The sequence below is a fragment of the Leptodactylus fuscus genome, chromosome 2 (assembly GCF_031893055.1).
Source record: "Leptodactylus fuscus isolate aLepFus1 chromosome 2, aLepFus1.hap2, whole genome shotgun sequence".
Taxonomy (NCBI): domain Eukaryota; kingdom Metazoa; phylum Chordata; class Amphibia; order Anura; family Leptodactylidae; genus Leptodactylus; species Leptodactylus fuscus.
The window spans coordinates 142,713,397-142,740,900 of NC_134266.1; the positions used below are offsets into that span (position 1 = coordinate 142,713,397).

A 27,504-nucleotide genomic window follows, 5' to 3' on the forward strand; every position below is an offset into this window, starting at 1 on the left:
CAGACAGAAGGGCGTTCCTGTATACACAGCAGGAGCAGTGGAGGCCCAGGAAGGTCCCACTACAGGGGAACCTGGACCAGGCGTGATGATGCTGGGAATTTAAACCCCCCCAGGAGTGCAATTCACCAGCAAAGAAGGAGCCCCAGCAGAAAAACTGGACTCCAATGGCAAACCTCCTAGAGGAAGGTACCAGGTAAGTAACGATCCCTTGCTGCCTTAACACCAAACGCCTTCATTAGAGAAGGAACTCTCTGCATCTGATCCTAGTAGGAACAAGAAAGACCATCGAGGTTTTTTTTTGTTTTTTTTTTATGTGCGCAAAACACCTGCCAAAAAACTGTATGGAGGTAGCTTAAAAGGGCTTTCCTGAGTTTAACCAAGGGCCACATGGATACTTAAGCTGACACTCCAGTCATGCAACTAAACTCATCCTGCGACTCACAGATGTAAGTGAATGTATTAAATTAATACAATTATGGACCGTCACTAAATTTTTTTTTTACAACTATAAGTTATAGTGGAACATCACCTAAGTCACACTTCAACTTCATACACTTGCATAAATGAAGAATTCACAGAGTAACATGGTGATCTTTGTTCTCACTAACTCCATGAGGCTTAGGCCAATTACTCCAGTTCAGGGGAAAAAAAAAATTCCTTCCCAACTCCAATCTGGCAATCAGTATAAAACTCTGGATCAACATATCCTTAAAAGCTAGAACTCAACACATAATGTTTAGAGATGAGCGCGTAGTGAAATATTCGAGATTCGATATTCGTCTCGAGCAGAGCCTCAATATTCGACTACTCAATCGAATTCCATTATAGTCTATGGGAAAAATGCTCGTTTCAGGGGAAACCACTACTCGACTAAAGGAGAGTCACCAAGTCCACAAGTAGCAGGAGGAGAGTGTTTAGAAGGAGCGATGTGCAGTTAAATCGCACGCACCCCATTATAGTCTATGGGGTCTGTGTGCTTTAACTGCACAGCGCTTGCAGTTGCGCTGATATTCTGTTGGGGAGGGGGGGGGGTCCTCCTGCGGACTCCATCTGGACGGGAGGCAAGCGCTAATGTGAACCAGCATTGATTGGCCGAATGCTATACACTGTATGGCATTCGGCAAATCAACGCTGGTTCTGCAGCAGGCTCATCCTTGCTGGTCAGGAGAACTGGCAGCTTGCTTCTCATAGGAATGCACTGACCAGCGTAGATTGGCCAGTGTACAGCATTCGACCAATCACCGCTGGTTCTGCCTAAGGCTCGTCTGTGAGGAGGCGGAGTCTAAGATCAGACCACAGCAGTCTCCATTGTGCTCCGATCTTAGACTCCGCCTCCTCACGACAAGCCTCAGGCAGAACCAGCGTTGATTGGCTGAATGCTGTACACTGGCCAATCAATGCATTTCTATGAGAAAAGGTCAGCTCCTGCATAACCGCAAGCTGCCAGCTCTCCCGACTAGCAAGGACGAGCCTTCTGCAGTGTATAGCATTCGGCAAATCAATGCTGGTTCTGAATCAAATCTTTACTGCGAATAGCGATAGTATTCAAACTAGTATGAGTATTTCAAATACCATAGTATTCATTTGAATACCTACTTGATCGAATACTACTCGCTCATCTCTAATGCTCTTTTCGAGAAAGGCATCCAGGCCATCGTTGAACTTGTTCAATGAATCCACCATCACCACTTCCTGGGGCAGAAAATTCTTACTGTGACGAATCCCCTTCTATGTTACTGGTAAAACTTTCTCTCCTCCAGATGTAGAGGATGTCTCCTTGTCACTGGCCTCGGAGTAAAGAGATCCTTAGAAAGTTCTTTGTATTGTCCCTTTATATATTTGTACATTGTTATTAGATCTCCCAGTAGACGTCTTTTCTCTAAACTGAATAACTCCAAGTTTGTTAATCTATCGTTATACTCCAGTCCAGCCATTCCCCTAATCATTTTGGTTGTCCTTCTCTGCACTCACTCTGGTTCGATTATGTCTTTCTGGTATACTGGAGCACAAAATTACGCACAATATTCTAAGTGTGGCTGCACCAATGATTTGCATAGAGGCATAACTATGTCCTTGTCATGAGACTCTAGACCTCTTTTGATGCATCCCATAATATTATTTGCCTTGGCAGCAGCTACCTGGCACTGGTCACTAAAGATAAGCTTGCTGTCCACCAAAATCCCCAAGTCTTTTTCATTGGCAGTCTTACCAAGTAATTTACTATTAAGTACATAATTGTACATTTTATTACGTCGACCATTTGTCAACATTAAACTTCCCCCTGTGATATTCTACCATCCTCCTCATTTTTTATTACCTTACATACATTACAGGGGGAAGTTTACGGTTGACAGATGTAAGGGTGGGGTGACACAGGGGTCAGTGTTAGGTCCTCTCTTGTTTAATATCTTTATTAACAACCTGGTAGAGAGTTTATATTTAGTATCATCTGCAAATGTGGATACCCTGCTTTGTAAATCCTCTACCAGGTCATTAATAAAGATATTAAACAAGAGAGGACCCCAATACTGACCCCTGTGTCACCCCACTGGTGACTATGACCTAGTCTGACTATTTACCATTAACAAGCACCCTTCGTTTTCTAACAGTCACCAAGTTGTGAACCCAATTGTGAACCACCATTGTATGGAGGTGAAGTTTGAGGCGAAATCCGCTGTCAAAATCCACCTCCTTGCCCCTGTGTGAACTAGCCCTAACTGTCCAAGAGCAGGGGGCTTGCGTCAGTTGCCCCTGCTACATGGAGCAGCAGGACATCTAACTTACCAGAGGCTGGATACAGCACTACTTCTAAGAACTCATAATATTAATGGGAAACTGTAAGGAGAATTCGGGACACAATCACAAAAGGGCCTGTGGTTCCAGGTGTTTAGTGTTCCAAACACCTCACATCGTAACAGCAGTCGTGTCCACATTAACGTTAAAAATATAAAACCTTTATACTTATCCAGCAGCTGCATTCCCGACACTGGAGCAATTCTTCAGTGAAGCAGGAGGACACAGTTCTACTTCAGTGAACACGCCCCAGACCACAAGCTATGCACAATGCTGGGGTGCACAAATGCCAGAAGTCCAATGAGTGCAGAAATTTTTTTATTTTAATGTTAGCAGGAATGGTGTTGCAACAGGGCTATTCAGACGCTAACGCAGGGGTAGGGAACGTACGGCTCTCCAGCTGTTACAAAACTACAACTCCCAGCATGCATACTGGCTCTGCTGTTCTGGGAACTCCCATGGAAGTGAATGGAGCATGCTGGGAGTTGTAGTTTCACAGCAGCTGGAGAGCCAAAGGTTCCCTACCCCTGCGCTAACCCCTGATCCATAAGGACCTGTGGGTTGGTTTAGTGTCCCAAATCTACCTGACAGTTTCACCTGTCAGCTTCTCTAAACACCAAACAATGTTGTTATTTTACATACGTGTCATCTTCTCAGCCTGAATTTATAAAGAGTCTTACAGACAGGTTTTTGAGATATACATGTGTAAGAAAAAAAAAAGTCAACAAGAGTAAAAGCAAAAAGACACACCTAAAAAGAGCTTCTTTTATTGTATTACAAAAACACTTATTTGGCAATATTTTATATTCTTATGTGTCAAATTGAAGAAAGAGGGGCAAAGTTCTGTAATTTAATGAATTTTTAAGAAAAAAATACCTCACATTTCTGGGAAAGAAAACAAATCAAATAAGAGAAACTTGTAACTTAATTCTAAGCACTCTGATGCCACGTAAAGTAGAAGACACAGGAACTTGAAGCTAGTAAGGCCTGTTTCGCTGGTCACTTCTAAAGTCATTTCTAAAACAAGACGAACAAAATGAATACAAATAAAGTCAAATTCAGGTATCTTTGAACATCACTACAGATATAAAACAACTAAAAAACAAAATTCATACTAAATATAACCTTAAATATAAGTGCCATATAAGTGTTATATATACCGATAAAAAATAGAGGAAATAGTTTTCTTCGTTATATAGCTTGTATGCTTGTTTCTCCTTTAGTTTGCTGCAATTTACAAAAAAGCAAGTTTTTTCTTTTTTTTAAACTGCATCATGTCCGCTGCAGATATTTTTCTGCAATGTGTGAATGGGATTAAACAAAATCGCAGCGTTTGTTACGGGGAAATGGGGCAGATGTTCTCGAAAATATTTAGAATATCCTCTCTACAAAGTTCCTTCAAAAACTGTTTAAGGCTGGGGCACCCCGGTTCGAAAACAATGTGATTTACCTGCGGCGGACACAACCATGGCGCTTTACAGTAATTGCAAAGTGGATGGGATTCTTGTGAATCTCATTCCCACTTTGCATTAAAAAATGTAGTGCACACATGCTGTGATTTTCTGAAACCGGCACATTTTTGGAAATCGCAGCATGTCAATTATATCTACGGAAACGCTGGCAGCTTTCCCGTAGATATAATTGTAACAAAGTCCGCGGAGGAAAACTCTCTGTTCAAAGCGCTGTGGGAAGAACCACAATGTGTTCCATCAGGGGTGTTTATCAAGTAATTAATTTTTATTGATGAATATAAATACAAATTTTTATTTTTTATTATTAGTAAGAGCTCCATTTCTGTATTTTCTTTTCTCGATGGAAATATCTATCAATATGCTAATTTCAAATCCTGCAGTGAATGTCACTTTGTGCAGCATGTGGATGATATCTGAATTAGGCTGCTACAGTAGATCACAGAGTGTTAGTCGCCAGCAAGTTTGCTACTGCTAAGCTACTGCAGGCTGGGGACACATGGAACGAAGCGTTACACTGAAGTAAACTAACAGACTCACGACTAAGGGTAACTTTACATGTACACATTTCAGTGAAAATGCTATTCAACCAGAGTAATGTCAATGTTAACTGTAAATAGCCGTTATGATATAATGGGGATTTACCCCATGTACCAAAAAAACTGATCCAGTCTGCTCACAGTGCACATAGTATAAAACAGTCATTCATGTGTCACCTGTGCTTCCATTCATTCAATGAATGAATCACAGAATGAATGAATGTCCACAAAAACAGACAGGAATAGGACGTGTTCTGAGTTTTGTGGCCCAGAAATGACTTGGTCTGTGTGCCATCTGAGAAAAACCAGAGTAGCACAAGGTCACGTCAAAGGGACCTTACGCCAAATTGCTAAGTTTGAGCTATGGTTTTTGACTATTCTGGTGGTACATGCAAAGCACATGTTTAACACACCTACTGCATGACTGAAAACTGTGGCAATGTCAAGTAAAACTGGGTAGCAATTGGTGTTCGATCATCAGCCACACAAGAGCTATAAGGGTACCCAATCTTTCTAGAAAGTCAGTGCTAGAAAGATTGTAATACTTGTCTTCCTATTATTATCACTCTACAAAGATCAATTAAAATGGATTGTATTGGTTTAAATTAACCTGGTGTGCATTTAAAATACAGGTGTGAGAAGGGATTATTGGCTGTTTGCCATATATTCTAGCAAATATGACTCAATAGGGGTAGATTACTGGTAATCATACAGATGGCAAAATAGCGTTTATTTTACAAAATAATCACCTGCCACCCATCTTTCCTCCATAGCCACCTCTATCACCACCTCGTCCACGTCCTCGATAGCCCCTATCTCCACCATAGCCACCTCTTCCACGATCTGTGGGGGGAGAATGTAACAAAATGAATACAAGTCACACAATCTGTTCTTGAAGTGATTTTATGCTAAACTACAAGAGGACTGCAGTGTGTGCACACATAACCTTAAAGACAATGCACCTTATTAAAAGTCAACGTTCACTTATAAAGTTATTTCACTTAAAAAGGAATAAAAACTAACCTCCACCTTGCCTAGAATCTTCTGGTCTGGGTTCACTGCACTGGTTACAAGAATCCCTTCTCGCAAAGTTTACATTCCCACAAGAACTGTAATATGCCAACAAAGATTGTGTTAACTTGAAAATTAAAGTAAAATGATATATTCTTTGAATACAAACAAACAAAATAAAATCAAAAACAAAACACTTACGGATTTGGGCACACCCAGTCTCCACCTTGTGGTCCACCACTGCCTCCTCTGAAAGAACCACGGCCACCACCAAAGCCACCACCCCTATGACCTAAGCAAAGAATTTTTTTTTTCTAGTTACAGTATGTTAGTTGAAATTTAAATGTGAGCAAAATCTTGACAACAGACGCTTAAAATGGTTACCAAAAAATTATTCCATTACCATAATACACATCTAATATTTCAAACAAAATACTCTATTTAAAGGGAACCTGCCAAGTGTTTTTTCCACTATAAAACCTGGCCAAATCATGTGCAGGATGAAGTGCTTATCATTGGGGCACCTTTGTAATCTTTAGGGTGCAGTAAACTGAAGTTATAAATATTTGAAAGCAAAAATGTTTTAAAAAACAAAACCCTGACATGCTCCCTTTAACATCTCCAGAGATGTATTTAAACACACAACAAAGTAATAGTGAGCTTGGAAAAATCATCAACCCATTTGATAAACTATTCAAGAGTTCCTAAAATGACTTACCTCCTCCTCGCCTACCACCACCACCTCCTCCACCACCACCACCACCACCACTACCACCTCCTCTCAAAAATTCAGGCCGCCGAGTAGCAAAGGAGACTTTGATAACATTGCCCATAAATTCTTTTCCTGTGTGAAAAGTACAGAAAAAAAAACCACTGAGCAGAAATTAAGCAGGAAGCAAAATCCAGGAGTGTGTGTAAAATGCAATAGCTGAAACAATAGCAGCATGACTATTAAAAAACAAAACATGTACATACACATGAAAATTATCTTACCATCAAACCAATCAATAGCCGCTTTGGCTGAAGGAGGATCATCAAATGAAACGGTCGCTTCGCCTTTAGATTTGCCAGTTTCCTTGTCAGTATAAAGATTTATCATTGGCTTTCCAGTTTTCTTATTAGTCTGAAAAATTAAGCATAACTGTGTTCTCAAATCTGTGATGTCAACTTCTCTGAAATCCTTAGTCTTTATTAAAATGTTTCTATAACATTAACATTTAACGATACAGAGGTAAATCTTTATTCAATGAAAAAGCCCACACCCTCCCCACCCAAAAAAAATATAAAAACACCCACTACCCTCACCTTTATGATGCCAATCTGTTTGAAGAAATCTGCCACTTGATCTGAATTTACATCTTCTCCAAGTCCTTGCACAAATATAGTGTTGTTGTCAGAGTTGTCCTGATCATCTATGAAACATAAAATACACCATTAATGCCCAATACTTAATAATGTATGCCAAATCTCTAGGTGGTTTAAATCTTCTTACCTGTCTCAGGTTTATTACCAAAATCTCTGGATCCTGAAAAAGTACAAAACAAGGTATTGGGAAAATTTTAAAGTAATTCTAGGTAATACATTTACTTCCAGAGTAACTAAAATAACTAAAGCCTCCAGCTAAAAAGTTATTTAAATGACTGCAGATTATAAAACATTCATATAGCCATTTTACTGTACCAAGCTGTCTGGTTAAAAGAATATAAAAAGGGGCTTGTCCTCAAAAAAGATTTTTTTCATACTGATCTGCAGGGGTCCCACTCCACACAGATCAGCTGTTTCAGGACCTGGAAGTTATTGCAATGGACAGGAAGTAATAGGAGCAGCACATCAGCCATACCTATTACTTAAATAGTACCATTCTTCACTGCAGCTTCTTCCAATGCCTGGAGGCTGCTGAAACAGTTGATCTTTGTGGAATCTAGTTGTTGGAACTCCAGAGATCATATACTAATGCCTTATCCTGTGCACAGGTCACCAGTATGAAAAGACCTTATGCAGCCGGAAAACCCCTTTAAATATATATCTTTTAGGGACATCAGTTGTGTTTATCCCACCACATAGACTTAAATCCTACCCACAGGAAAGGAGATAAGCTCTTGATCTCTGGGGAAGGTGGGGCGGCTTCCCCAGCAATCACAAAAATAAAGGCTCACAAATTCCTCTAAGACCATATTCACGTGACTGTTCCTTTTATTTTCATGGATGTTAGGTATGTGAAAAACGGATGTGTTCATCCATTTTGAATCTTATTTACATTCCCACTATTTTTTTTTTTTTCAAACCAAGTGTATTCATGTCTCTCTTGTTGTCTGTCAAAACATCCAAAGAAAGTATGGCAAGTTTTTTTGACTACTGTATAAAAGATTCATCAAAATAACAGCCGTGTGAATATGCCCATTCACTTTCACTGTTTATAAAGAATGGCAATGACACGGCTGTTTCTCACAGTCACATGAATAAGGGCTAAGTGTTCCAGGTCAACTTGCTGGCCCCTATTCTAGTGATTGCTGAAGGACTCCCTCTAAGCCTCCTTTCCCCATCCAGCAGTGAGACACCCCAACTACATGGGGACAATCCCCTTTAGGCCGAGGTCACACATAGCAGAAACACAGCCGTTTTGGCTTTTGTGGGAAAACATGCAGTGCTTTGATGTTCCAGCAAACTGAATGGAATTTCATTTAATATCCACACTTTGAGAAAAACCACACTGCAGACAATGCAGCATCTTAATGCCATCTGCAAAAACACCATTTTCACCACAAGGGGAAGGAAAAAATGAAAATCACAGAGAAAATCTGTGAAAACACATTCAAGGTATTTATTTTCCCTGCGTTTTGCCAAGTGTGGCCTTAGCCTTCAGAAGTTTTTCAGGAATATGATATTGATAATCTTTCTTCAGGAGAGGCCATCAGTTGTAGACAATAAATGCCAACAAGCCAGCCAATAAGCTTGCAGTGCTTGGGTAAGGTCCCCTCCCTCTTCACAGGTCAGCGTCATGTCCACTAATCAAATGACCATTCAGTAACTCAGTCTCCTGTAAATGAATGGGGCTGAGTTGCAATACCAAGCATAGCCACCATACAACATATAACACTGTGCTTGGTAGTGAAGAGGCCACAGCAATCATTATCATAGTCCAAGAAAGCCGATTTAACATATTCTCCCCTTCCTGCACAATCACAAAGTTTAGTTTCTCTGGTAGTTTGGAACATATCTGAATTTACATAACACTACTCCATCCATTACAGGAATATCTTTATTATGGGGATAATGTCACTCCTTCATGAGAGACCACCTTCTCAGGTGTGTGGAGTCTTACAAAAAGCCATTTTAGCTCCACTGGGGGACTATGGGAAGAATATGCAGATCTGTTTCCCAAGATGTAAATAAGGAAACAGTGCCTCTGTTTGCTGCCCTCTAGGGGAAACCCCCTTGAAAATCATGCCCGACTTTCCAACAAGCCTTTGCTGCAATGATGCAGGATTTTGCCAAGTCAGTATCCCAGTATCCAGGGATACCGACTTGGCAAAATCCTGCATCATTGCAGCAAAGGCTTGTTGGAAAGTCGGGCATGATGTTCAAGGGAGCTTTCCCTAGAGGGCAGCAAACAGAGGCACTGTTTCCCTATTTACATCTTGGGAAACAGATCTGCATATTCTTTCCAGGAATATCTTTGTGAAAAATAAACCAGTTTTTTTCTACCACATCGCTCTAAGTCATGTGAAGACCTTTCTAAATGTACCCTTCTCTCTAGTAGTACATCGTAACTTACAAAAAGAAGTTTTATAATGTCCTGCACCCTACATAAATGAGGCCTGAAAGGTTTTTCTAAGCACTGGAAAAACTGCTATACTGGCTATAGCTCTCTGCACCTCAGAGCAGTAACAAAACCACGTCATCACTAAAGATGTCAAGCACATAGATCACATGGGCTAGAGGTTGATAGTCCCATCCTAGTAAATAGGAAGATGTAAATGGTCACGTGACACGCAGTAGGGGTGCAAAGGAGACACGCTTTGGAAAATGTAATGCAGGAGACTGAGAATGAATGAGATATACAGAACTCAGACCACAATACTCTGTCCGGAAGTGTCCTTTTATCTGCGACTCAGACTTCTCTCCTTTAATGTCATTGACACCTCCTGTGTCATCGGCAGGCTTCTCTAAATCTAGTACTTGTAGCTTATTGCCCTAAACCAGCGCTTGTACACCGGGAACTTCCTCTTGTGAGTAGGGTCTTTAGTTCCCTTCTATATATGGTAGGTGGTCTCGTTCACATACGACACAGGACAATTTCAAACTTCTCCTATAAGTTATGGGGTACAGCTCAGGACCACTTTATTGCAGTGATGACAGGTTCTATTTAGTGGCTATATATGTATATAAAATGTTTTAGGAACATTCCCTCTTCAATTAAGAGGGATAAAAAAATAAAAATAAAAATGCAGGAATAACCAGAATGATTTTGATATTGAATAAAAGTTTCGCTGTAAGTGATTCCACAGCTAAGGGCTCGTTCACATCTGCGCCCGGGACTCCATTCTGCAGGTTTCCGTTACCTGCACAAAACAGGGCAGGAGACGGAAACCTGCCGGCATCTTTCAAACCCATTCATTTGAATGGGTTTGAAAAGTGTTCGGCCATGAGTGCCGCTGAGCGTTTTGGGTAGAATCCATGTTATCTTGGATATTGGATAGCTGATGAATATGTATGCCTTTTTTTACTGAAAGTTTAAAAATTTCAAGTCCGACAGTACATTCCCAAAACAAACCTGACCAACAACTAAGAGAAGGTAGGACAAAGTGTCATGGATTTCCACACAGTAGGATAGTCTGTCTGATTTAGGCTTAAATTAGGAAGCAGCTATCATTTTAATGGGTTAGACTCACATTAGCAACCACCAAGGTGATCTTCCTATATAGAATATTATAGGATAGGATTTCATTTCTCCTTTTATTATTGAAAACCAAGAACTTGCTTTAATTATACAGTGAACAAATGTTTCAACAAGTGATTCTCAGCAGAAGTAGAATAAGTAGTAAACAAAAAAAACAAAACTGTTGTGCTGGATGCATCTTCATAGTCCTTACCCTAGAAGCAGTCAGCACACTTGCCTTTTGAAGTCTCTTAGCACAGATATAAGATAGCATTTATTACTGGCCTGAAACAAGCTGAGTCCTGTTCAATGCAACAGGAATTCCACCGAACGGATCTATTTTCTGGGCACTTACCACCAAAATTTTTGAAGCCACCTCGGTCGCCACCGCTGCGGAGGAAAAAGTGGAGACATGATTTTTTTGCCCCCCTTTACCACAAAGGGCTGCTGAACTTAGAAACCCCAAGCAGCTGTCAAGACCAGTGTAGCTTCCCTTTTATATCCCCATGTATACTAGTATTAAAAACAAAGACTTTACAAATTAAAGTTTCACATTGAAAATGAAGTCTAAAGTCCATTCTTCAGGCAGCATTACAGAGCAGGGGGAACTGAGAAGACATATATGGGTATGCGAGGGCGCAAAAGAGCAGCGTGTGTGGAAAAAAAAGTCAGTGTACTCATTCGTTGCTCTCTCTAGATGCAGGAGTTGTGTGGGTGGTCCTAACTGGTGACTGGCACACTTCCTTGTATCAATGTAAAAAGAGACAGCTGCTAATAATTGAATAGGACCACCCATACGTACTGTTAGGCTGAGGCCCCACGTTGCGAAAACGCAACTTTTTTTGTTTCAGATTTTGTTGTGTGATTTTTTTGTAGCTAAAGCCAAGAGTGGCTACAAAAGGATTGATAAATATATAGAAAGCTCTTATACGTCTACCTTCTGCTCAATCCACTTCAAGCTTTGGCTCACACCAAAATCAAACTGAGAAAAAAAAAACAAAAAAAAAACTGCATTTCCACAAAGTGGGAATTTAGCCTTACACTGAATTTTCCCCACAAATCTGCTCCGCTCCTCCTGCTTTATACTATGGAAAAGGGACTGCATTTTCAATGTCACAGGTGTGCTTTAAAGAGGTTCTCTGGGATTAATAAATTTTGTTCAGTCACCAAAACTGCAAAAATGCTGTAACACAGCAGAGATGTCAAAAACTGATTTACAAAGGATGAGCTGGGGACAGTTTGCTTTATGTATATCTTTAAAGGACATATTCATTCAAAAGTTAATAAAATGCTTACCACATTTCAAACACCTAAGGAGGATGAGCAGTTTTGTGCAAATAAAACGTAACTTGCTGTATAAGAAAAATCTATGCAACCTATTAATCTACCTTTTGGTTTTCCTGACTACTTCCACGTTCGCCACTTACTGTCAGTGAATCAATCTGTGTTTGTCTTTATGAAAAAAAAAAGGCTGAAAATGTGTTTCCTATTCATTCCAGATACTAGTCTAACCAACAATCTGCCAGCTACAATCATTGGCACAAATCCTTCCTTTCCTGGACCTACACTGTTAATTGAAACAAATAGCAGCTTGGAGGAAATTAAGTGAGGATGGGTTGCTATTCACACACAGTAAGCAGAGCTATGAAAGATGGTAAGAAACTGAAAAGCAAACTAGATAAATAGGTTGTATACATTTTCATAATACAATGCTGCTACAGTACTGCTGTAGTATCTATTATATCTCCATTTTAGTCCAGCGCTATATTAGGTTTCCTACTCTAGTTGTATTGCTTAAGGCGGCTACTTTTTTTTATTTTACATTTTAATTTAAAAAACACTTTGACCTCAATTTAAAGGATAGCAGCAGTGGTTATGGGATAAAGGAAGTAACACACTGTTAGCCATGGTCATCAAACATTAACAGATTCTATTCTGTTTCTAGGATGTAAAATTATGATGCAGGAGTTTTTCCTCCAGCAATATCATGGAGGAAACAACAGATACCTACAGACCACATAGTCAATGGAGTCCCTTTGTAATGTTTGAACAGCAGTGGTTTCAGTTTACTCTCAAACTCAGAATTGCCAGGAAATGAAACACCGGTAATAGAGATGAGCGAGTACTATTCGAAACTCCAGTTTCAAATAGCACGCACCCATAGAAATGAATGGACGTAGCCAGCACGCAGGGGGTTAAGCGGCCAGCTGCCGGCAAAGTTTGTGTGCCGGCTGCTTCCATTCATTCCTATTGGTGCGTGCTATTCGAAACGGCTGTTTCGAATAGCACTCACTCGTCTCTAACAGGTAACTATATAGTCATGTCTTTAGAGCAGGAAAACCATCTAGTATAAACTATAATGTATTAGTTTCTAACTTTCTCTGCTTCAGTATCACTCATTAATTGAACCCATAAAGGAGTTGTCCAGTTTCAGCACAAATATTGTTTATACAATGAAAATTTCTACATTATTCCAACATATTAATTTCCTCAGTTTTCTAGATCTCTGCTTGTAGTCTTTGTTTACTGCTAATAGATAAAAATCAGCCCATGGTCATGTGATTGACACATGGCAGGGCTGTGGAGACAGTAGACCAAGCCACAGGCTCCAAATCCTCTGTTTCCACAGCCCAACTCAGACTTCAACTCATCAGCGGATATATAAATAGCCGACAGCCATGGTCAGGCAGAAACCGCAAAATCTAATGACTGAACTCTTATGAAATATGCAAAACACTATGAATCTATTTATACCATATTAATAATTAGCTAAGTATAATATAAATCTTTTGACATTGGAGTATAACTCCCCCCCCCACACACACACACACACCTGGCTCCGAACTCAACCTGCACAAAGATACACAGCTTGCAACAAGGCTACTACAGACCACTGAGCTGTGACAGTAATGACTTGTCTCTGTCTCTATCATATGACCAAGGACTGGTTTGTATTCAATGGAAGAAAACAATGATGAATTAGTACAGAAAGTCTATCGGTCAATCGGATACCTTTTCATTATACAAACAATAACATTTGTTGAAACTGGACAAACCCTTTAGAGTGCACCAATTATATAACCACTTTCTATAAATGAATAGTACAAGTGACTATAAGAAACTTTGTACTATATCTTCTTAAAGAAAGGTTTCCTTCATCACCGATTAGACATTTCTGCTCCCCCTTATATTCACAGGCTATTTTTATCCGTATAGAATGTGACCCTCCCACACAAGTCTATGGATGGCAAGGAAGAGGCAGCTGCTGCTAGTTTTATCTAAATTTATCGCTTCATTTATGTGTTATCTTTAAGACACAGCAGTGTAAAAAGATATGTGCCTTTTCCAACAGCACTCTACATAGACTTCTATGTAAAGAGTCACTAAGCCTTAGAAGTGGAGAAGGAAACTTTTTTTTTAAAGAAATAAAACAGTTACAAAGTTACAAGTCCTAGAAGATGATAAAGAAAAATCAAATCAGTCAAATAGATTAGACTTGGTCAATTATTTACAGAAGAAACTGATCCAATCTTGTATATTTTGTGAGTGACAAAAGTTTGCGAACCCTCAGGATTGGCAGATTTGAATGTGAAATTAGTCAGTTATTTTCAATCACTGGAATAACAATCGTGTGAGAGGGGGACTGGATTTACTTAAATAGGACATTTCATATCCTCAGGCACTTGTGGTTTTATATACCGTTAGAAAGTCAACAGTGTGCTGAATTCATTACACTGTCAGTTTTCTCATTATGTGCCCCAGGGCTGGAGATATCTCTGGAGATACCTTGTTATAATGGCACCGATCTTTGTCCGCTGTCAGAAGGGCGTTCCTACAGTCAAGCTGGACTGAATGCTTTCCCCATGACAGTACTCATCCATAACCGTATACTGTCAGAAGGGATGTTCCTTACTGCCCAGCGATGACATTAAGCTGTGAGGAACGTCTTGGTTCTCCATCTAATTAATAGGAATTGAAAATCTGATGTAGTTTTAGGTTAAATTTATGGAGAAATATAGAAAACTCTAAAGAGATCACAAACTTTTAGGCACCACTTTATATTCACCTGCACTATTCTTATTTATGAAAAGGAAGATATGCTTTTTCTCTAAGGAAGGAGGTATTACATCTAGAAGAGTTCTCCAGTCATGTAATGCTGATAGAAAATACCTGCAAAGTCTAGGACCGCAAGGCAGGAGTGATGGAAGCAGTTGCGGCTCAGTGGGGTGCGTGTATTGCGTCATCACTCCTTTCTGTCACGTAATACAGTTTGTATTATACATATAGACGCCGCATTCTGTGTAGGAACAGGCAACTACTTGAAGGGTTTGATAACCTCATTAAGTCTCCACCACTCCTGCCTTCCGGACCTCTACTTTGCTGGTATTTACTAACCTCTTTTCATCTGAACTTTATTTTTTGGACTATCTACATTATGACATAGCTCTCATATGATCTATTTCCCCTAGTCTTCCGGCTATAGTTCTCTGCTCCTACTATTGTATACATCCTCTCTCTATTTGGCCTTTTCTTGAGTTATTTTATTGCATATACTATTACATAGGACAAGTATACATGCAATGTGCTATGTATTACCTTACATAATATGTTTTACCTTTTAGGTTTCAGTCGAAGCCCCATGCTATAATTCACATCATCCCCCATGAGTCTTATAGATTGTTTATTTTTTGCTCTATATACAATATCCTTTTTTGAGCATTCTTTATTGAGTTACTATATTTTCATCTGAATATATAGTTATAGGATTGTAATATATGCATTCTTCCCATATGTGTTTATTGCAATGACTGTCATGCTTATTTAGTACTCACCACTGTTAATGCATGGTCTTAATACTGTAGTCCATTTTACCTACAGTTTGTAGGTGAGAAAGGTCAAATACGGCCAAAATATCTTTCATAATCCGCCAGAACAATCTTACCATATATGGATGATCACATATTATGATCCGTCGCATACAATAAACTTTGGTTACGCTTAATTTGCCTATATGAATTTATGTCTCCATTTTACAACGATCTGCACATCGTTGTAAAGGCTCCTGTTTTGTATCTAATAACACAGGTTGGAGGATGTTGATGGCTTATTGCTCCGCCATCAGGACAAACAGTTTATTATCTTTCTATGTAAACACAAAGATAACGGACTTGCAGTAAACTCAGTGTTGTCTGTGTAAGTGTCCTCTCCAACCCTGTGTAATGTAATGTACATTTACAATGCACATTATTTGATCTACATTGTTATAGATTTCTAACAATCATAAATCAGGGAAGACGCGTGATTCTGAGCTCTGACAATGGCTGCTCTGATTGGAGCTCTAAATCATACCCTGTCTGACTCTATGGAGCTTAGACAGCACATAAGGTGATAAAAGTGCTGAACCAGAGGCAAGTAAGAGTCCAAGCAATGGGATATTAACCATAACTAACAAGAAACAGTAACAGTTCAACAATGAACTGTGATCACTTTTCCATTTTTCACATCAATGTACACTGTTATTTCCTTTAAAGGGGTTATCCAGTTTTTAAAAACTTTAGGCCAAACAACAGTATGGACCAATACAAATACTTCCTTATATATTCTGGTTAAATTTAGCACCATTTAGCTGCTTTACTGTCAGGTCATGTGACCACAGCTGTGACGTTTTGTATAAATGCTCAATACTTTCCTCTCATGTGAGCAGTTTAGTCAGCAAACAATACATCACAGCAGTATGTAACCTTCTTACTGCCTGAAGCCACTCAGTGACCTAGCATGTGCGAGCAACTTATTACCTGCTCAAATATGCAGTGCTTTATGGACTGAAGAAATGTAACACCATAGACCCCTGGAACACACAGGAAGTGAGTGTGTTCTGTGGTTTAATTCCAGGGGAAAGTGGAGAAGGGAGAGGTACACAAAGAGCGAGAGCAAGAAGGTGAATCATGGGAAATGTAGTTTTTCCATAGATTCAGTGCATGAAAATAATTACCAGGATACAAGGAGCATCAAGTAAAGCCAAGCAAAGGGCACACAATGTAACTAAGTATCAATGTAACAATCAAGTAACAATGTAAGAGATCACTGCTGTGGATGTATTTGCAGATAATTTAGGAAGTTGGATAACCCCTTTAACCCTTAAGTACTATCATGGTTTCTATTATAATGATATGCTTATGATAGTGGTGTATGATAGACACCATGATAGTACTTAAGGGTTAAAATGCCTTAGATTTCACGATGTAAATCAAATTTTTGATTTAGGTAGGTGGGTAGACTCGAAAAGCATAGATGGCAACTGCGGTACATATCGCTGAAACAAAGTTTTGACTGCGAACAGCCATTTATTTAGCTTGACCTATAAACATCTGCTAACATGCCAGAAGAGGTCATTATTGTGTGTGATCTGAGCTCTGATCCCCAAAGATCTGAGCCTTTTTGTTCTAATATATTTGGATCCCCAAGTCTAGTCAGAATGTTTATGTTTTTCAATAGAAATAACTGTATTACAGTTTACTACTGCAAACATGTATTTTAAATGACAGCCTTGGCTATTACAGCAAACACCACAGAGTACAGACCTCCAAATTACATCTGACATGCCAGGAGATGTATTAAAGTGAAGTTTCACTTTAAATCTGTATGTTACAAAGAGATCTTGTATTTAAATGATCATTAACCTCTGGACAAACATATTTTCCTCTGTTTTTATTCTCGTCTATTTTCAGTTTTCCATGAGCAAAAGGGCAGCTACTATTTCGTCGTTCATCTACTGCAAAGCAACTCTTTCTCAGAAGCAGTAGCAGGATCATGGAGGACATTACAGATAAGTACTAGTCTGTATTAATGTAAATAAGTCATTTCAGGTGAGAAACTTATCTGTTGCTCATTCCTGTGGTCTGTATGTGTCTCTCCATCTCACTCAGCTCCTTCTTCCCATTTCATACAGCTGGAATCTCATACAGCAGAGATTACAGCGTGAATGTCAGTTTTAGGGGTAGCAGACAAGAGGAGAAAGAGGCATATTACTCAGATAAGATATTTCAAAGTTTCTTATACTTGCCTGTACCTATTAATTTAGGCAACATGCAAATGACCATGAGTTGGGTCCATAGTTGAATGACATGGACAGCAAATGGATGATATCTGGGTGCAGCCCATGCGTAAAGTTAGTGACTACTTAAACCAAATGATCGCAAGCCAGTTTGTTTTGCTATTTAAAATGAGATTAAAGATTCATACAAGATCTGTCTAAACACATAGTGCACTGTACATACAATAAAACCCTATGTCCAGCATTAACAGATATAAAGTTATGCAGGTCCACCAGAGTGAGTGACAGCACTTAGCACTTGCATAGCTCCATTTCAGTTAATAAGAGGGGAACTACAATGAGGCTGAACTTTACTGCCATGGTTTCAAAAACTTGATCATGAAAACATCTACTGGCTACACAAATATTTCAATCTAAGTATATTAAAATTACTAAGCTTTCTCCTCCATGTGAGTACACATGAGAAATATAAGAGCAGCATTTAACTTACAAAAATCTCTCATATTTCCAGAGTTTGAGAATATAACGTGCTGATTATAATAAGGGTTATGCGGCCATGAATACATAAAAACAAAATAAAAAACAAAAACAACTTCACAGTGCAAAATAAGATTTCTACTAACCTCATTCCACCGTGTCTATCTGAGTCATAGCCACCACGCCCTCTGCCACCGCCGAAACTTTGGGACCCACCATATCCTCGATCACCACCATACCTGCCGTAATCCCGACGGTCATCATCTGCATTGAGAAATATATTGTAGAAAATGTGAAAAAAAATAGAAAAGAAAAATAGGGCACTCACCAGTCAACGGATCTAAAAACAGCAAAATTTTATTTCATCCTTAAAATACAACTTCAGCCATTTCTACCATCAGGACAGAGAAGATGGAATGATACAAAAAAGAAAAAAGCACGATCGTTTCGTGCGTCTAGCACTTCGTCAGGCTTCCTACAAACTAACACCAACACCCTTATTTAACTACACATGAGCAGGTTGACACACCTATTCGTGACCTATTACCTCAAATGTACAAAAAGCATTAAAAAGTTTTAAATACTCCTTTAAAATCCATTTGCATCATTACAACATTGGCCTTTATTTAAACTTTCAATGATACTGATTTTATACTTTAATCTCTTCACTCCAATTCTCAGGTTTTTTATTTATTTTTACTTGCGTGCCAAAGGCACTCAGCCTCCTTCGTGTCTATACACACCCGATCCCCTGTTCAAACCAGTCCCTCAGAACATATTACTGTGAGACAGAACCGGATCTTTTAAAGAAACATGCCGACATCTGAGCACGTGTATAGGCACTCAGCCTCCTTCATGTCCATACACACCTAAACCCCTGTTCAGACCAGTCTCTCAGAACATATTACTATGCACGGCTTTTTTCTTTTTTGTATCATTCCATCTTCTCTGTCCTGATGGTCGAAATGGCTGACCTTGTATTTTAAGGATGAAATAAAATTTTGCTGTTTTTAGATCCGTTGACTGGTGAGTGCCCTATTTTTCTTTTCTATTTTTTTTCACGTGCCAAATGTTGATGTATTTATAATAGTGAGCACCACCAGGGATCTTTTTCTGAGCCCATATGCAGTTTTTGCCTTTACCTGCTTATAAAGCAGTTCTGCCTCAGCTGCAGTAGTGCCACTTTTTTGCTCTTTTACATGCACTATATTGTAGAAAATACAAAGTTTATATAGAGTAAAACACCAAAAACACACAATATACATCTAACAGCAGGTAACTGTTTTATAGAAGGTGAAAAAAAAAAGAAAAAAAAAGTCTAGTGCTAGCCTAGTACTCCAGTACCATTGCTGCAATGGCCCCTACCAGCCCTTGCTTACTCTTCTGTCACTGAACACAAGGTATACACCCAAGGGATTAGTGCATCAATGACTTTATGTAGCAGTTCATTGTATAAAATACTATATAACTCTTAAGTTCAGAAGTCTGCCATCATCCTTGCATTGTCTAGCTTTTAGTAAGTTATTGCTTATTTTTTTCTAGTTATCTGATTGTGCTTGTTCGCTTATGATCTTTCCTTTTACTAAAGTCACCTAAATTAGTGCTGTGTGTATTCTTGTGCTACTATTCTTAGAACCCAGCGTAAAACACTAAGCACCCGGCCACTTAGGTAAGTGACTGGCCGCAGCAGTCACACGTGTATATCAACTGTAGAAAGAAGTAAACAAAGACCAGAGGGGAGCAACAAAGTGGTGGCATTGGAGAGGTTAGGCTTTAAACAGATATTTTTTTTCCCCCCAACCATTTCCTGCTATTAGGAAAAATATATTCTGTAACATATGCCACACAGAAGAGGCAGAAAAGCCTCTTGTCATAAGTATAGGCCGAAAAACCACCTAATTTAGATTCTTTCTGCAGAATATTTATAGATTTTTGTAGACTGTATTCAAAAATGAAACACACAGATATTACGGGAACAAATCCGTTGTACATGAAGACACTAGGAGGTGCTTGGGACAACTATCCTCGCATATAGGCAGTTTAAGCTCATACAGAATTGTTCATGAACATAACTGTCCCAAAAGTCAGGTTTTTCTTTTTCTTTTACAATTGGACTCATTCATTTTTATAAAAACAACAAACTATGCTGAGTATAAGGCTATATTTTAATTGAAAGTGCCCACTAATAGCAAAATGCGTAATAATGCTACATTACCTTGAGAAGAATGGCTAAAACCTTCTTTCCTGGAGGAGTAGGACTGCTGCTGACCACCATATCCTGATGATTCATAGGATTGATTTTGTTGCCCATAACCTGCCCTTGGCTTCTGCCCATAGTCTTGCTGGTCATAAGAATCTTGAGACTGCTGAAAAGATGGTCTGCTGTTACCAGGCTGGTTTTCTTGCGATGAACCCCTGCTACTGTGTTAGAAAATGCAAGTAAGATTATTGCAATAAACATGCAATACAATTCAGTTTTGCTTTCAGAGGGAACATTTGTTGATTTTCTAAATGTTTAAAGCTTTAGTTAATCCTCCTCTATGCTATTCTAACCATTAGCTGATGTATCGGCAGTAACTGCGGAGTTTCTGCCCCTCTTAAAGGGGTATTCCCAACTTGCCTGTTCACCAACTAGCAGGCTGTGTACTTTTCTGGAATTGTAGTTGTACATGACCCCTATATAATGGAACACAAACTTATACAATCAAAGTTGGAGAAAATTATTCCTGTGGTGGGGGTGGGGGGGAAGCGCATTACAAAATCAGTTGGAATTATTTACAAATCTCACCCTCCTACTGACGATTCAGAAGTTTGTCCATATCCGCCATAAGACTGCTGACTTTCATAGGTGGCCTGGGAAGATTGGCCATAACCTAAAAAAGTTCAATAAATAACACTATGCAAAAAATATATCTCATATATATAAAAATTAGTTTGTCTGTTCTTTACGTGCGACCAAACGATTGGACAGATCTTCACCAAATTTGGCACACATGTACATTAGGTGTCCTGGAAGGTTTTAGACCAGATGTCAGATTTCTTGGATGTACCGTTCTTGAGATACAGTATTCCCAAAAAATTACCAGCATCAGCCAATAGAAGCCTGCAAGTCTCTCATATTCCATATGCCATACACACAGTCACATGTCCCTTATCAGGCAATAGAAGCTCACATGTGCTTAGTCTCCACAATCAAACAGCTTTACTCCAGGTAACCATTTGTCTTCATTGCTATAGGTTAGCTTTAAAAGGCACAGGGCGCTGTGGAAGACACTGTTACACAAGTTCACATACACACAACTTTACTCCAGGTAACCAAGTTATTAATGACCTGTCCTTAAAAATTCAGTCCTTGACATGTATCAGTCAACTTCACATATAATTTACCAGATTTCCATAACACAGCCATAAATAGACTGTACTTATACTGGACTGCCATCCTGGATGTCAGCATTCTTAGAAATTGAAACTTATTTAAACTACATACAAGCAACACACAAAATAGACCAGTGCCAATTTGTATGGGGCCACTACACAAACAAAAAATGAGATATACCCATGCAAAGTGGGGCTTTCTACTGGTATATAATATATATTACATTTTGAGAGTTCAAAGTTATAAAATTCTGTTGAGCATTAAAAATATCCGGAAAGTGCATTAGAACGAGCCTTGTAGGACAGACATAAGATTTGTGTATTTAAATGTAGATCTAGAAGGTAAGGATGGTCAACATTTGGACAGAGAATGTGGTTTACGTGTTTAGGGGGTGGCAGCCCCACATACATCCAGAAAAACAACAACTGATTGTCACTCCACTAATTTGTAGACACAATTAATAGTGATTTATTCATATGGAACATAATTGTGATGTGTTTTTGCTGTAAATTAGGCCTCCTGACTGTTATAAACCACAATTATAGACAAAGTGTCACATACAAATTTCATGTATATAAATCACTGAATTAAAGGGGGTCTGTCAGTATAAAATTGAGATCTGCACTAACCACAGTACTTAGTAGGGCTGTCAGCACAGTTAACTATATTTCTTTTTCAGAAAGTATCACTGCGTCATTCTTGTACAAATAGCCTTTTTACCTCAGATGAGGCAGACGTTGGCAGCTTCTTTCAATTCCGGGTGCAGTGTGTCATCAGACATGCACAGTACAGTTAGTGGGTGGAGCTGAGGAGCAGTCAGCAGCAGCAGAAAGTGAAACTCCTTCATAGATACGCCCCAAAAGCCCTTATCTGCTCATTTGCACAGGGATAAGAGGACGATTTTTTACAAGAACAGAGCAGCAGTCCTGAAAACAACATTGTAAACTGTACTTGTCTGTTGCCACTTTTTGTATTTGGGTGTAGTTCCCCTGTGCCGCTTGAAAACTCTCCAGCGCCGCCGCCTTGTTCTCCACCTCTTCTCTCCTCTTCGATCACTGGAAAAAGGCCAACTGCGCATGTCCGTCGGACAATTTCCTATGGCCTCTCCTGTTCGGCCATGGGAAAATGGCTGACTCGCGCAGTGAGCAGTTGGCCATTTTCCTGTGGCCAAACAGGAAAGAGAAGAGGCGGAAAAACAAGGCGGCGGCGCTGGAGGGTTTTCCAACACCACAGGGGACACTCCCAGTGCTGCAAGAAAAGTCATTACCATAATGAAGAAACCGGGAACATATACTGAATGGCGGCGCAGAGAAGACTTCTAAAAATAGGGGAAGATTAGCCTTTCTTAAGGCTATTCCGATGTGGATTTAACTGAAAACTGGACTCTAATGATAGAATCTCTTTATTGGCAGATAAATTGACAGTTACACCTTAAGTGAATTTTAGAAACTGAAATGGAGTTTTCATACTCATGACCCATCAATAGGATAGGTCATTAGTATTTGATCTGCAGAGGTCCAAAACCCGAATACCACACTGATCAGCCATTCCAGCAGCTTCAAGAAATTGGAAAGCTTGTGGACAGATAGCAAGCTTCATCTGATCACATTCAAGTAATACTGTTATTACTTAGATAGCAGTAGCTTATTCACGCTCTCCATCCACTGTACAAGCTTCCAGAACACCTGATCTGTGTGGAGTTCAGGTGTCAGACCCACACTGATCACATACTGATGACCTATCTGGTGGATAGGTATATCTTGTAGATAATGAACCGTCACTCGGTGATTTCTGCTGGTGCCCGGAAATGGCTTCTCACGGCCATATCAACATAGTATAAGAAATTTCCGGCACTCTGGGGATATGCTTCCAAGTGAAATTTTTATTGACAAAGAAACGTTTCGGTCCGGAAGACCTTCGCCAGTTTGTCGGTGGGAAGTATGAGAAATAGGAAGACAAAAACGAGATGTATAGGACACACTTCTTGCTGGACCTCCTATACATCTCGTTTTTGGCTTCCTATTTCTCCTACTTCCCACCGACAAACTGATGAAGGTCTTCTGGACCGAAACGTTTATTTGTCAATAAAAATTTCACTTGGAAGCATATCCCCAGAGTGCCGGAAATTTCTTATACTATCTGGTGGCTAGGTCGCGAACATGAAAACTCCATTTGAGGCTAGAAAACCACTTTAAGCTAAGGTCCCATTGTCGAAATGCAGGTTGTTGTTTTTTTTGTTGTTGCATTTTTCTGAGCCAAAGCCAAGAAGGACTATAAAACGAAGGAGAATTCATAGGAAACTTATAATTCTACTCAACAGACTCCTACATTTGGCTCAAAAAAAAAAACGCAGAAAAATCAGCAACGTAGTACTTGACTTAAAGGGGTTGTCCCATCTCAGTCTTTCTCCAGGCTGCATGCAGTATCTGCATCTCACTTCCTGTATTTCTCCTCTCTCCCCCTGCCTCTTTCTAAATGGGTTGGAGAAGTCTCACAACTCGTATACAGATGATATAATATGCAGATTCTTGGACAGTATGATATCTGTGTGTTTACATAGATAAACTTGGCTTTATCAGCAAAACTGCAATTAGCTGAACTATTGTTCTGCACTGAGCAAGTGAAGTCACTCGTCCTATCTCCAAGGTCCCTGGTTATAGCAATGCTGTGTAAACAATGGGAGGAAAAAGGTCACATAAACAGGAGAAAAGAGCAGAATTTCTAAAGCAATATATTTAGGAAAAGTCTTCAATTTACATAAGCTACCAATATACATAGGATCCTTGAGATGGGTCAACCCCTTTATTAAGAGAACTGCCTTTTAAGAGATGCTCTCATCCAGCCAATTATCCATACCACTTTTGGTTGTTGTTGAAGTTGCTCAGATCCTGACAAATGCACACTTTTTCAGTTTATCACCCCAAATGTAATACAGTTAACAGCTGACGACATCTCACCACTCGCTGTTTAGAAAAGAAATTTAAGAAACTACCTTGCTGACTCTGGCCATAGCCTGGGTTGTAAGCTCCATAGCTTTGCCCGTATGCTGCAGACTCTGGTGCTTGTCCATACCCAGAATAATCCTAAGTATAAAATACATTAACTTTAAATAAGCTAAATTTCTACTAAAGTCTTTAGAAGTCTGCAATAACATCATATTTAATTTATAGCGATGCAAAGGTTGAAATCTAATGCAAAATTTGTGACAAAAAGGTATACAATATACAAATAGTCGGTTTTGGGTCATTTTATAAACTGACCTACAACCATCAGAATCCAAACGACAGATTTTACAGTGTACGAGTACATGGATGTTACTAAATTTGCTTTTAAGAGCTGCATTTTGCCCATCTACCTGAGAGGTTGGTCCAGCACCTTGACTCCCTGGATTACCATATGCTGAATAGCTGCAAAGAGAAACACAGAATATATGAAATATTATGGTTATGGCAAGGAATTACAATTGCATACAAGACTAGCTATGCCAATTCTTTTTCTTTCAGCCATATTCAAAAAGTGTTATGTTCCACAAAATGGCATCAATAAAAACATCCAAAGCTGCGAAAAATAGGCCGTCTCATGGGTTTTAGAAAGTAGTGCTGAAAAAAGATGACAAAAGAGGGTTTTTAACGTTAAAAAGTAGTTAAACTATTAAAAAAATAATGAAAATACAAATTTGGTATAAATTTAATTGCATCGACCCTTTGAATGAATTTATTAGGTTATTTAAAATTTCATGGATTTGGGCACACGCGGTGTTATATACCGCTGGAAAGCCGACAGTGTGCTGAATTCAGAGCACTGTCGGCTTTCCCGATCTGTGCCCTGGGTAAAGAGCTATCGGTGCCGGTACCGTAGCGCTTCACAGTCAGAAGGGCATTCCTGACAGTCTGTCAGGAACGTCCTTCTGCACAGCAGCGGCTATAGTGCTGTACTGTGTGAGCGGGGAGGAACGCTCCCTCCCCTCCTGATAATACTCGTCTATGGACAAGCACTGTGAGGAGGCGTTCCTCCCCGGTCTCAGAGCACAGCGCTATAGGCACTGCTGTGCAGAAGGACGTTCCTGACAGACTGTCAGAAACGCCCTTCTGACTGTGAAGAGCTACGGTACCGGCACCGATATCTCTTCACCCGGAGCACAGATCGGGAAAGCCGACATTGTGCTGAATTCAGCACACCGTCGGCTTTCCAGCAGTATATAACACTGCATGTGCCTAAATCCATGAAAGGTCCTCTTTAAGCCAAAAGGTAAACTGCGCAAAATTTACAGCATAAGTGCAATGACATTTTTTTCTATTCCTTCCCAGAAAGAGTTAATAAAAGTTAATCAATGAGTTATATCTATCCCAAATTATGCAATTAAACACTACCAATTGTCTTTCAAAGAAAAAAAAAAAAGCCCTTACAGCTACACTGAGAAAAACAAAAACAAAAAAACATTATAGGGCTGTGTATGTAACGGCAAAAAACAAAATGGATGGTCAAGGCCAAGAAGAGGCCTGTTACTGTTTACATCAGCATTTGGGGAGACCGCTTGGGGGCCCCTCTGAACGGAAACCTATATGCTTTAAAAAGCAGTTACCTAAAGAAACCACATGGACCCCAAAGACTATGTCGAGGTCCGTGTGGTGTCTGCATGAAACACGCGGAGAAAAAAGTGCTGCTTGCAGTACTTTTTTTCTTCGCATTTTTTGTGCAAAAACCACATGGACCTCATTACAGACTAGGGGGTATGTTTGTTTTATGGGGTTTTTTTTTCTCCTTTCAATTCAAATTTTTATTGCAAATTTTCCAACAAATCTTATCCATACAACAGGGTCTGAAACTGACCCAGATACAAAAAAATATAAAAACTACGATAATTCAGACAAGACAAAAAAAAAAAAAAAACACTGGACCACCAAGGAAACCTCTACAGTAGCCCAGTTGTAAAGGGTGTTAGAGGGTAGAAGAAAAAGGAGGAGAAGGGACTAAGGCAAGGGAAAGAGGGGAAGAAAAAAAAAAGAGGGGAAGAAAAAAAAGGGGGGGGGGGGGAGAGTGAGCAAAAGGCAGACCAACTAGGAGGTCTGCATCTGGTGGACCATTGGTCCCTTATCAGGAGGGAAGAGCAACAAACCCGTAGGAGTAAAGATACATCCGCCCGCGGTAGTCACGAACCGAATGTTCCCCCCAGAAGTCTAGATCCAAGATCCTTCTAGATCCAAGTCTAGAAGGGAGATCCACACGAGAGATATCCGAATTCGCCCTCACATGGCGAAGAAAGGGTATTAAGGTCAGGACAAAGATGAGGGGTGACAGGGGGCAACTCTGCCTGGTGCTGTTCAAAATAGAAAAAGATTGAGAGAGTAACCCATTAAACCTAACCATCGCCAATATAGAACTAGGATCCAGTTCACCATATTCTCTCTGAGGCAGACGTGTAACAAGGTTTCCCAAATAAACTGTCAATTAACCGTTGAAGGCCTTTTCCACGTCTGTAGAAAGAAGCACAAGAGGCTTATTCAACAGCCTGACCCCATGAATGAGATTGATGGCTTTAGTGGTGTTGTCCCTAGCCTCATGTCCAGCCATGAAGCCAGCCTGGTCAGGGTAGATAATGTCGCCTAGCAGGGAGGGATAAACGTGACTCGAGAATCTTAGCTAGAATTTTAAGGTCGACCTTTATGAGAGATATGGGGTGATAAGTCTGAGTGGTTTCTTTGGTAACTGCTTTTTAATGCATATAGGTTTCCGTAAGGGGGGTCCCCAAACGCTGATGTGAACCGGGCCAAAAAGGTTAAAGCCATAGCCTGTTGAATAAGCTGCTTACACGTGTTACCAACTTGATACATACCCTTGTTGACTTTGCCCTCCATAACCGCCATAGTTTCCAGGATCTGAAAATAAAGAAAAATATTCACTGAATT

At 39.7% G+C, this 27,504-nt stretch overlaps 1 protein-coding gene across 2 annotated transcripts in view; it reads right to left on the reverse strand.

The window, feature by feature from the left end:
* Nucleotides 1-3,524: 3,524 nt before the first annotated feature.
* TAF15 (TATA-box binding protein associated factor 15) overlaps nt 3,525-27,504 on the reverse strand; it is a 28,638-nt gene continuing 4,658 nt past the window's right edge. Inside the window, exons 2-16 of one of the 2 annotated variants that reach the window (XM_075264788.1) lie at nt 27,432-27,474; nt 24,954-25,005; nt 24,591-24,681; nt 21,011-21,095; nt 20,438-20,640; nt 18,369-18,486; nt 11,047-11,081; nt 7,305-7,337; nt 7,118-7,224; nt 6,806-6,935; nt 6,531-6,656; nt 6,014-6,104; nt 5,825-5,910; nt 5,551-5,644; nt 3,525-3,810 (exon numbers count right to left, since the gene is read on the reverse strand). In XM_075264788.1, coding sequence (XP_075120889.1) covers nt 3,771-3,810; nt 5,551-5,644; nt 5,825-5,910; nt 6,014-6,104; nt 6,531-6,656; nt 6,806-6,935; nt 7,118-7,224; nt 7,305-7,337; nt 11,047-11,081; nt 18,369-18,486; nt 20,438-20,640; nt 21,011-21,095; nt 24,591-24,681; nt 24,954-25,005; nt 27,432-27,474 — 1,334 coding nt within the window. In that variant the 3' untranslated portion in view covers nt 3,525-3,770. Of the gene's footprint in view, nt 3,811-5,550; nt 5,645-5,824; nt 5,911-6,013; nt 6,105-6,530; nt 6,657-6,805; nt 6,936-7,117; nt 7,225-7,304; nt 7,338-11,046; nt 11,082-18,368; nt 18,487-20,437; nt 20,644-21,010; nt 21,096-24,590; nt 24,682-24,953; nt 25,006-27,431; nt 27,475-27,504 lie in introns of both variants that reach the window. The other variant, XM_075264787.1, reaches the window with a different exon arrangement.